The sequence below is a fragment of the Molothrus aeneus genome, chromosome 8 (assembly GCF_037042795.1).
Source record: "Molothrus aeneus isolate 106 chromosome 8, BPBGC_Maene_1.0, whole genome shotgun sequence".
NCBI lineage: Eukaryota > Metazoa > Chordata > Aves > Passeriformes > Icteridae > Molothrus > Molothrus aeneus.
Window position 1 is genome coordinate 20,059,121 of NC_089653.1, and position 12,309 is coordinate 20,071,429.

The 12,309-nt window shown below is 36.5% G+C and overlaps 1 protein-coding gene across 2 annotated transcripts in view; it reads right to left on the bottom strand.

The window, feature by feature from the left end:
- Window positions 1-8,491: 8,491 nt before the first annotated feature.
- LGI1 (leucine rich glioma inactivated 1) overlaps window positions 8,492-12,309 on the bottom strand; it is a 28,979-nt gene continuing 25,161 nt past the window's right edge. For both annotated transcript variants that reach the window (XM_066554531.1, XM_066554532.1), the window contains 4 exons: window positions 11,708-11,779; window positions 10,320-10,489; window positions 9,742-9,906; window positions 8,492-9,657 (listed from right to left, as the gene is read on the bottom strand). In XM_066554531.1, coding sequence (XP_066410628.1) covers window positions 8,840-9,657; window positions 9,742-9,906; window positions 10,320-10,489; window positions 11,708-11,779 — 1,225 coding nt within the window. In that variant the 3' untranslated portion in view covers window positions 8,492-8,839. The remainder of the gene's footprint in view (window positions 9,658-9,741; window positions 9,907-10,319; window positions 10,490-11,707; window positions 11,780-12,309) is intronic.

Below are 12,309 nucleotides of genomic sequence, written 5' to 3' on the forward strand. Positions count from 1 at the left end.
CTGGCAGGCAGTACAGTACAAAAATCAGAAAACAGAAGTACAACTTGAGGGTCAGAGCTCCCTAGGAGGAATGAAGGAAAGTGGAAATTGCTCATAGTTGCCATTTTTGCTTCTTTTGTTCTCTTCTATAATGCCCTTTGTGACTGTGAGAAGATAATTTGTTCAATTATATTTTGTCACTGTCACTTTAACTGACTTTTTACAGCAGTAGTAGAAATGACTAAATGTATAGTTTCTCTTCGTGGAAAGGGAGAGAACTATTTCAATCAGCTGCATTTCTTGGCACTTACACAGTATGTTTCCTATTCTGTGAGCTATCTGCCTGGGGCTGCTCTGCAGGGCAAGAAGGGGGATGCTTCCTTACTTGCAACTCCTATGAATTATTAAGCAATTGTTTATATGCCTTACTTGAAGGAGATTATTCTTCATTAGCTTCTACTTTTCCCCAGAATAAAAATTACATAAAATGTAAATAACCTTGTCACAGGTGATGGTTCAATATTAGTGCATTGGGACTCTATAATACATTTATATATTTTTATATACGTGAATGATTTATTCTATTGTTACATTATTATATAAAGCATTTTTATGTTGGTATGTATATATAGACATATGATAAACATATGAAACATCAACATCATTCAGCCTGTGCACCTCTCACCTTATTCCAACAAGCTGGTGCAATGCTCACTCCTGTCAGTTTGCTTGTACCAGTATGTTCAAAGGGGAGTGATCTGAAATGCAGCTCCAGCTTTTGTTAAGGAAAGAAAACCTTGCAATACAGATTTGAAAGCCCTTTTGTTTTGTCAGTCACAGACATAAATTTTTTTTTTCATTATTTTTTAATTGAGTCAGTGCTCCTTCATTACCTCCACGAGCCGCAATGCAGAAGAGCGTTCCTCATTAGAGCAAAAACCCTGCTGCTGCCTTGCATGAGGGATGTACCTATTCTGGGCATTTGCTGTCCACAAGATCACCTCCTTAAGGAAGGAAGCAGGGTTTCTTTTCCTTTCTTGCAGGAGGCTGAGAGGGTATACTGGGAAATCATAGTGCTGTAATTCCATATTGTTGGGTTTTCTAATAAGCATCACTTCTGGCCAAGCAGGCAGGACACTGGAGCACACGAGCCCAGGTCTAACTCCAAATGGTTATTTTTATGTCCCTGTAACCTCAGCTAGCTCAGATCCTGTGAACAGTGCCAGAGTGGCAGCCCCCTAGGAATGGGCTGACCAAGCTTTTGCGGCGTGTGCTGACCTCTGCAATCTGTTCCTGGCTCCCAGCAAGTGGACGCTAAGTGAGCTCGGGTTTGATGACACACACAAGCTGATTACTCCCTCTGAAATACCAGCAAATCTGGGAATGTTCTGACATGCACAAGCTGCTGCCCTCAAGACCTTGCTGAGTTGTCCTTGTCACTGAGAGGAACGCCTCTGGTCTGTGGCTGTACTTCAAGGAAATTGTTTCTGTTGAGGCATGACTGGAGCTCGTTCTCTTCTTGCAAGGGCAGCTTCTGGGCTGCCTGCTCTGTGTGCAGGAGCAAGGAGGGCTATAAGCTATTCTCAGAAAAGGAAGGAACTTTGCAATTTACTGGTTCAAGGGAGTCTGGCTGTATAGAGTGATATTGCTATGGCATAATTTATTTGTAATAATCTTGCCAGGTACACTTTGCAGTTCATATCATGCTTTAAGTGATTATTTTGCAATTGTACTTAATTGCATTTATACAACTTTTGGATGAAGTCACAACCACAACCATAAGATTTTTTGATAAACAGTAGAAATTAGCTTCCATTTTTCTTACTCTTAGATCCTCTGATTGCATCACTGCTCTCAAAATCATTTTACAGAAATTCTGAAATGAGTTGTAATTTTGGAACAAACATTCATTTCCAATTTGGTTCAAGCTAATAAAATATGATTATCATAGTGCTGTTGCAGTTTGATATAGTCCAGAACCCTGTATAAAAAGGCAAAGCTTTTCTAGCAGGTGTTGTACCAGATATTTTTTCCTGGTCTCAGCCTTAAACTGAGTTTAGTTTTAAGGACTCGTTATCTTAAATAATGCGAAAAAAAAGTTAATTATAAGATTTAAGACTAGACTTTTGTCAGTGCATATGAATTATTTAGAAGCAGAGGATTTTTATTTGTGATTGCAATCTATAATCCAGGTAGCTAATGCCTTCAAGTGTAAACATTAAAAGAATGCTCTCTTTTTAGTAGTAGTCTGTCTGTCAGAAAATTTACATATTCACATGTGCAATTAAATTTTCTGTTCCCGATTTATCATTTTTCTTCTTTGTTTCACACATTGGAGCAACATAGGCATGGTGATTTTCCTGAATGGGCAGTATCTTTATGTTATTGTATATGGGGGAAAAAAGAGGGCAGGATAAGGGTTTCAAATTACAGTTATTTGGAAACTGTGACAAGGAGAATTGCTTGTTTGTTTGTTAGTTTTTCCAAAATTGTTGATCTGTTTCTGTGGTTTAGAAATTACTCCTTCACAGGACAATACTATTACCTACTTAATCATAAGGTACTTTGCTACTAATATTCCTACAGCTCTAATACTCAAAGCTTAATAATAAGCTTATAAAAAGCTGAGTTCTGTTCTTCCCATGGGAATCTACTTCTGTCATGACTTACATAGCTGAAGTCAGCCTAAGTTGTGCAATTACATTCTCAAGTGCTTGCAAATTGTTTGCCAAAATTTTTTAAATGTTGACATAATTTCAAGGAATTATGTTGCTGGTATTTTACAGATTTTTTCCATGTTCACATTCTCAGTATTGTAAATGCTTCTGAATGGCTGTGTCATATGTAAATCTTATATATTTTGTTTTGTGGACCTCAGCAACAAAGTTGAGCTAATTTCTGAGCACTGTGTCTCAAGAACTGAAAATAGGAAATGCAATACTGGAGCACAGTCATTATACAGCTGCTTGGCTTTTCATCCCAAATGGTTACAACCAGATGTTTCTCACAGAAGTGCAAAGACTCTTCTTTTCCCTAATAAAGAGCAATTTTGTTCAGTACTAAAGTGATAGAATTATTTTTTTAATGTAATTTATCCATGTTTGACTTTCTGAATGCTGTATTATTGTCACCTATGTCACTGCCTATGACAGTGAATGCCACAGTTTAATTTGTGGGGGAGGGTATTTTGGCTTATGGCTTGGGATTTGATAGTGTCAAGTGCTTCCTTCAATAATTTTTTCCACATCTCTCTGAGTCCTTAATTACCTTGCAGAGTTTTTTGAGATGGCTACATGAGTACTGCATGCAGTATCTCAAATAAGGCAACAGCAGTGATTTGCCATGACATGTACTGTTGTAGTCTCCCTATTATCCTGTACGTGTGGTAGCATTATCTGTTCTTTCCTGTTGCTGTACATTGAGATCAGTATCTTTCTGAGTTGTTCACAACAATGTCAAGTTGACTTTCTCTACTGCTAATTTTAGACTTTGTGAGCATTTCTTTCCTATGTTTAGTATTTTGCCTTTCTGGACCCTCAACTTCACTAGTCATCCTGTCCCACTTGCTTAGTTACCTAATTTCCCCTGAAATTTTACACTTCCATTTTCATTTATAATTTCAGGGAAATATGGATCTTACTGGTCTGAAATTCCACTGGTTATTTATCCCATTAGCTTTTTTAAAAAATAGGTATAATATTTGTTACTTCTAGTTCTTTTGCACATAAATGGTTTTTAATGAAGGACTATGTATTCTTAGCAGATCAGCCTGTTTATTCTGAAGCTCTTTCAGTATTTTTGGATGCTCACCATCTGGGCAGGTTGACAACTTGCTAACATACTGGTGTTGCTATCCAGGCCTTCGAACAGGAAGGGAGAATGGGTCAGAAAGTCCTTTTTCAATTGAAATAATTCAGTAGGAAGAATAAAGTAAGGCTGAGTTGAAAACAACTTTTGAGAATTCAGAAATTGATTTGATGAATGGGAGATTGGGAACAGTAACATAATTATTGCTATCACCCATTTCCGTTTATTTGGAGTATAAATAAACAATTATATGAATATAAATATGCATATTTAGGAGCAAATTGCTTTCTACTGTAACAAATTTGAAGACAGAAGTATTACACTACCATAACTAATTGGAGCGATTCAGAGTCTCAAAGCACAAATACAACACCACTTCTGTATAGCACACTGGAGGTCTTTGTAGTTCCAGTTCATTTCAGGAAAATTCCTGAATAGAAATAGGGTTAGGTTTGCCTCTGAGCACTTTGTTTAAGTGAACTATAAACAGAGACATGCCTGTAACACCAGCCATTAGAATTCAGAGTCATCAGTAAGGAAGAAAAGTTGCCATTAGCAGTAAGTCAGGCAGTGTACCGCAGATCGGTCTGGAGGAGTTGAACTCCCCAAGACCTCGACATTTATCGGTGAGTTCCCAGCCACAAGAACACACTCAGCCATTCTAATCAATAGGAGTCTAAATCACAGCTTTACTGCCACACTTAGGTCTCCAGATCAGCAGGAAGGAGAGGGGAACGCTTGCAGGCAGATGAAAGGTAGTGGGAACTGTTGGCAATATGTATAACAAATCAGAGAGAAAACCCGATAGGCAGTGGGGGAGGCATTAACAGCTGAGTGAATTGAGTGCTTGGGTTTGCATTTTCCATCTGCTGAGCCTGGCTTAACTTCTGTCTGGCAGGGCCCTGGCCCTTTCAGTGGGCAGTAGAGTGCTCACCGCTCCCTTTGTGCCACCAGGGCTGAGACTGATGTACCAGAGAGGTGTCAAAAAGGAAAAAAATCCACATATTAGGATCATGGACGTAGTGCATTAAGTTTGTAAGCCTCTTACTGTATTTTGCAAGAACTGGGTGATTATCTGGATTTTCAGGGTTCCCCACTGAGGGGAAACATGTGTTTCATGGAAAGGAAAAGACTTCCTTGAAAGGGGAAACTTCCACTCTCTTGAAACTTGCTGTGTGTTTATATTCTGTTCTTAATTGTAACATTTTGGGCATGCTGACTTCTCTGCTTTCTCTTGGTGCTATTGTCAGTCTGAGGACTTTTCGTTACTTCTATAGTTTAAATAGTCTTTATTTTTCATTGAATGCTAACACAATAGATTTTAATGCATATATACATAAATACAGCTGTTTGTGAGCTTCCCACTAGAACATATCAAAGCACATCACACATCATTAACTATGCTAATAATTGTTTCCCATCCTCAAGCATACTTTGAGTGGCTGTTACAACCCCTTCAAATAAAGTTTAAAAATTTCAATATTTAGGAGAAGTTATAATTAAAATGAAATACAAACCAATAATGCATTTCTGTTTGTTTTGTTATCTTACACAACAAGATATTTCCTTATTGAATTTCTTTCTTAGTAGGAAGAGTGCTTTTTGGAATATTTTTTCAAATAAAGTAGAAACAAAAAGACCTTCAAGTCCTAGGCATTGCAATAGACAAAAAAAAGTTACACATGGTATAGTATCAGGTATTCTGAATGTATTTTATATATCTCTTCCCAAGTACAGAGGTGCATATTCTTTTGTATTTGGGGTCCATTAAAAATCTAATGAAGTAGTTGTAGGAATACAGTAGTATTCCATTAATGTTCTTTTTTTCTATCTTAGACATTAACATGGCTAAGCAGCATCAAGGATCAGCAGTATCCATTAATTACCTTCAATACTGTCTTCTGTAATACATTAAGTACCTTACATACTCTGTCAGTCATAAACAAAACAATTAGGGAGTTTAGAAAATCCATTACAACTACAGAAGACAACCAGTCAGCCACAAGTAACATAGACTTTGCTGAAAAAAATAGGGTTTTTTAAACAGCATTTTAAAAAAGTATCAATGTATATATGATGAAAGGTTCTGTTCTAGGTTTTTTTTCTGACTCTTCCACTGATATCAGAAGGAGTACTGAGCAGAGAACCAGGATGGAATAGGCCTTAGCTTTATGCTCAGATGAGCTGTTAAAATGCCCAGTCTCTGAAATCAGCAAGAAACAGCACAGGGAGCCACCTAATGAGCCTTTACACTTTCCTATGTTAAGGATTATGAGTCCTGTTCTAAAAATACCCCAGTTCTTTATATGGTACAAAGAAATGCTCTAGTCACACAATAAGAAACTGGCTGTTGTCCCTGTGAGTCTCCACATGACATAATGGACTAGAGAAAGGGATTTTCAAAAGAAAACAGGTTTAGATTCAGTATTTTATAGTAATTAGCTGACCTTCCAAAAATGACATAGGCATTAAGAACTTCTCAAATCACTAGTGCTTGACTATAGGAAAAAAATTTCTGAAGGAACAACCAAACTGACACTGCAGTTGTGTTCTCCAGCAGATTGATCCCTTGCCACCGTCCACTGCACCATGGTGAGTTTTATATGTATTGTGAATGTAAAATTCTAGTGACTCACACCCTTGCAGGCATTTAAATTCCTCCTTTAAACCCAGGAGTAACAGTGAATTCCTGTAAGTCTGTCACATCATTTCAGAATGAGGTAAAACTCAGGAGAGCAATCATAGCACTATGATAGCATAGGCCTTAGCCAGCACAGCTGGCTGGTTCTGGAATACATTTCCATGAAATGTAACTTTTTCAAGGTACACTGTGAGGCAATATGCTGTTTGTAAATAAATGTTGGTAGCAGATTAGCAAGTTTCTCCAACTCCACTTAAATTCAGCCAGATGTTTATAATATGTTCATAATGAGAAGGATGCATAGCCATTATCTTTATAATTTGATAGAGAGTGCATGTAGGCAAGTATAATGGGAAAAATCAGATAAAAACCAGTGCACATAATTCAATAGGACCTTAAGTAAAAGATTGAAACAGAAGACAAGAAGAGTAGAAAACATTTAATGGTTTGCTGGTAGATTGGAGATGAGTTCATGACTTTATATTTCATTCCTTTCCCATGCAAAGGGCACTGAAGAAGAAAGTGAGTTGGCAATCACAGATATGCAGCCAATGCTGAGAAATAAAAAAAAATATTATTTGGCTTCATCTGGGGTTTGAAATCATGCTGATGTAACAGCTAAAACTATATAAAGGAAATATGGTTTGACATATAAAGGAAACTGCCAGACAAGAGAGTATTTATTAAGATGATTTTTGGAAATGTATTTAAGAAACAATTGGGAAGTTTCAGCTGTGAAACATAGTTAAAATCTTTCCACTCACATTGTAAATACTTATGGAATAGGTAGTTACTAAGCCAAATGCTTAGCAGAGCATATGCAGCTATGGATAAAAAGACACCAGAAAATTAACTTATTAGAGTAGTATTGTTCAGGTGAGAATTTTTCATTTTAAATAACCTTAAATATAAAAAACCTCCATTATTTATTACAGAAGCATACTGTTTAGGACTAGCTTCCTAAATATACATTAATCAGCTCATGTGATTAGCTGACATGCACAGTATGATTAGTTTTATTCACCAGTCAAGATCTGTGAATGGTAGAAATGTCTAGAAATGAACACAGTATTCATGTCTCTATTTTAAAGATGGCACTGAAGCACAATGCTTGGTAACTTAAGTGAATGCAAAGGTATCTAAAATAAACTTGAGCTTTCCTCCTGAGCTCCACCAAATCATCTTCAGCATCAGTGTAGGTTTCTCTCAAGTGGTGCACTACATGAATGCAAACAAAAGACTATTTTAACTTTGAGCTTGTGATAGATTTTCATGCCACATTTAGATTTGGCACAATTTTTTTAACAGATATAGTTAGCCTCCCTGGAGTTGCATACACTATACAAACTGACTTCATTCGAAGTTCCCTGAATTTCAGAAGTACCTGGTACTAAGATTCATTGCAGGGTAGTGGAAAAAAATAATTCCCATTCACCAGCTTCATTCAGAATAAGGAATAAATTCATTGAAGACTAAATAATTGCAATTACAGTGGAAGGACTGACAAGGACACAGAATTCATGCAAGTGATGTGTGACAGTTCAGCTATAGAAATAATGCTAGCTGAAAAATAAGCTTTGCTTCTAGCTTTCTGCACAGTAACAGCCCCAGTGCTGTACAAGATATTTGTTTTGTGCTTCTTCAGCATCAGGTGAAGAAACACAGACCTTTACCTTGTCTTTTATTCTGCCAAGCTCTTTGTAGATGTTTAGAAACAGCTATACACAGTACAAAGGCCTAGCCTACAGTTATATGTGTATAACTGAACCCTTTATCCTACAAGCACATCTAGATAACTGAATTCTTTTTTCTGGTTAGAGTGCTGTTTAAGTCAGTGAAGTTTTACATAAGTGCAAGGATTGTCCAGGTGATAATTTATAGGCTTATGTTTCAATGCAGTATTTTTATCAAGAACTTCTTGTTATTAGTAAAACCCACCTGATCTTTCATGCATCTTCTATGCAGTACAACACTGCACTGGGCAATATGCCTTCTTGGCTTTATTTTTATGTGTATAATATATACACAAATAAAAAGTATCACCTGCAAATAATATTTGGAATGTGAAAGACACAAAATGTAAACATTTTATTTGGCAGTTGTTTCAAACAGGTGAATAAATAAATGGAAAAGTACATCTTAATATTCTTTATAGCAACAGATGCAGTTGCACATGTATTTACATATTGTGGATGCAAAGAACAGTTAATTTAATTTCTTTTTGTTAAAAAATGCAACTTCCAACACCACTAGACTTGACAATTAAAGATGAAGATACTAGTAATACTTTGTTCTAGCAATCTCAACTTTTAAAGGCATTCATTTGGAAGTAAGATAAGAGAGTCATCATGCATTTAGTTCATTTTGTCCGCTTACGGTAGAAAGTCTGATGTAATCTCAGAATTATGAGTGTCATGCGCTTAAGTCAACTATGACATGTTTATAAATCAATGTAGTTCCCTTAAAACTTGAAGCAAAGAGAAAATCTCGTTTATCGATGGAGACATGTATGAAAGATCTTGGTGCCTGCACGTTTAATTCTTGAAACTTCACAAATTTTGCCTTTTCCACATCCCAATAATAGACTTGAGTGAAAGAATAATCACTTCCAAGAATGGCATATTGATAATTATTTATCTGAAGCGGTTGGAATACCATTGACCCTCGGGATGGCATCCTTTGTAAATCCAGAAATGCTGAACCACCCCATTTCATTACTTTAGAGTCCCCAATAAATCTTGTTAAGCAAATGTATACATCCTCTTTGACCTTGAAATGCTTCACTGCATATGCATCTTCCATATCTTGAATATCAAACCGCTTAACAAATTCATTTGTTCCTTTGTTCCATTGATATATTACAGGTCTTTGCGAACTACTTGACAGAATTAAATGTGGTTTGCCAGATATTTCAAGATACTCCACATCAGTATCTCTGTACCAGGCATGCAGAGACTGATGGGAATAAAATCCATTCCCATTCCATTTGTAAACCGTGGTGAAACCAGCCTTTGAACTGTCTGCAACAACAAAATACCAGTCTTCAGCAATCCTGAAAGTTTCAATGTCATTGGGTTTTCGGATTTTAAGGATTTCAATATCTTGAATTTTTATAAACTTATTAGCAAAAATATCTCTTTTATATATGTGGGAGCCTCCAAACAGCTGTGCGACAATGACATACAGCTGACTCTCAATAACTATAGGTTTACACACAACAGTTGAAGTACCTATAAAAAGAAAAGTAAGAGACAGGGTTAGTACCACTTTTTGGATAATTTGTTGTAAGGTTATTTGTCAAGCAGTGTTCATACCTGTAATGTTGTCGTAATTCCTGAACATCACTTCCACATGGTCCCATTCAAGAAAGATGCATTTTCCAGTAAAAGGCTGAGCAATAACCACATGTTCATCATTCATATATGAGAAAGTATCTACTGACAGAGATTGGTATGGCAGGGACTGATAAACTTCAAATTCTGCAAATTGCACACAACAGATGATAATTACAGAGATACTTTACATACTGTACGGAAAAAACATCTGCTTATCAGATACCAATCTATTACATATTACAGTATTTCATCACTAGTAGAGTTTTTCTGTTGATAAAGGAGCACTGCAATTTGGTTTGCAATCTTTCTCAATAAAAAGAGGTACCATTTTATGTCCCAGTTTTCCAAATCATTATGCAACATACTAAAGTTTGAGTAGATACTGAAATATAGGACCCTGCTCCCAAATGATTCCCATGTCAGACTTAGACCAGCAAAGTTCATATTGATTTTAGTAGAAATTCCATCCAGAATGCAGCGTTCCTGCAAAACTGGGCTCTAGAATGAAAAACTACAGCTTTGACTTTAAGAAGATTAAATAATTTGAGGCACATTACCTGTAATAATGCAATCAAACTCTTTTGGAGAGAGGCTATTGATCTTGCGCTTCTTATATTCTGGTGGGCTTTCACAGTAAATGTCTTCAACAGTTGCATTGGTGCTGCCCAGCCACTCCACTAACCACTTCAGTTTGCAGTCACAATTAAATGCATTGCCTCTAAGATCTCTACAACAAATAAATCATGCATTGAAAAGAAGTAGTCAGCTAATGTATTTCTCCTTGAGAACAACAAAACAGGCTTCTATTAAATACGTGCCCTCTTGCTTATTCTTACTTGAGGCCTTCCTGGCTTAATTTCTTCTGAACCATAGTTAAATCTACATACCAGAACCCACACAGATTTAATTATATTAAGGTAATCAAGGAGACCTTAACTTGGTGATCAGTCAGAAATTTTCATCTATTTCCCCAAGTTTACAGGTACACAAAAGCCTCCCATACTAATGACTCCTGTCTCCTTTGCATTACCCTTTCTCAGTAGAAGCATTCTAGATAAAAAAATAGGAATTAATGTAACCTGATGGTCAGCCCATCAGTATTCACTATCTCCTTTAGCTACACTCATTTAGGGCTTCAGGAGAGACAAGCAAAGGAATTCTGTTTAAGGCTTTTACAGCTGTCTTCAGTCAGATTTGTGGTTGTATGTACAGGAACAGGTGAGCGCCAGGACCAGACTGTGTAACCACCTGGCCACGCTCAGCCTTGCCAAGTAATGCTCCAGATACACTGCCCATGGCCACATCTCACTACTGCAGCTCTGCTCCAGGGATTCAGCCTACCTGCTAATACTGGGAGCAGGCAAAGGATTTTCTGACCTTATTATCCCAGATCAGATGGAACAGGATTTTTACTGGTATTTTTTTAAATTCATATATATATATACACACACACACATATATACATACATACATACATATATATATATAAGTGATATTTTGATGTTTTGATATGGTTGCAATTAGATTTAGTATGGGATACTTACTTAGACCCATGCTTTATTGATAAAAGTTAGCTTTCCCAGGAACTTCTTGCACATTAAAATGTTACTCCAGTAAATATCTTCTACCTTCCCTGCATGCCTTGCTCTCTCATGCATCCCTAAGGATCCTCCCTTCTTATTCACAAAACCTTAATGAACATGCAGCTTTATTACATAACTACTAACAATATTACTGATCTTCATAACTGGTGGAATATTCAAAACCATCACAAATTCTCAACAACAGCAGACAAAAAAAAACAAGCCTACTCATACTGTGTAGTCTCTACCCACTAACAAGACCCTTTACTGGCTAGTGGTTTGAATGGTTACTCAGAATGTCCTCTAAAATAATCTCTTTATACTTCTATTATAAGTAAAATATTAATTAATTGCTTTCTTACACATTTGTTAAAGAATCCAAGCCTTTGAATATGTCTTTTGGAAGTGACTGGAGATTATTATTTGCAAGACTCCTGTAAAAGAAAACACTTCAGTATTAGTCCTAGTTGTTCATGAAACTACACATTTTTGCAAATTGTGATATACTGTGTGGGGTTTTTACTTATGGCAAAGAACACTGGCATTCTCCAACACTTAGTTCTAAAAGATTGCTTTTAAGAATAGCTCATTTACTTTGTGAGTTTTCCTTCCACTAAAATGCCATGCCTCCTTCTGCTTTCTCACTCTTCAGCAGCTTTGCAGCATTTACAATACATCACTTAGCAGAGCAAAAAGTGCTATCACCTTTGGTGTTTTGCCAACACCATTTAACATTTTAAAATAATTAGTCATGATTGGATCTACTGATGTTTTCCCTATGAGATCCCAATACACAGTGCTCATATCACTGCAATTTCCCCACTTTCTTGTACCTCTTCAAGAAGGAAAATCTTACTAATCTGGGCTGATGAACTTAGGTTTAGCTCATAGTTTTTAAAAATATGCAGTAATAGGCAATAAATTGTTGATAAGTGTGAGTTGCTTTCCTAGCATGTGCATGTGT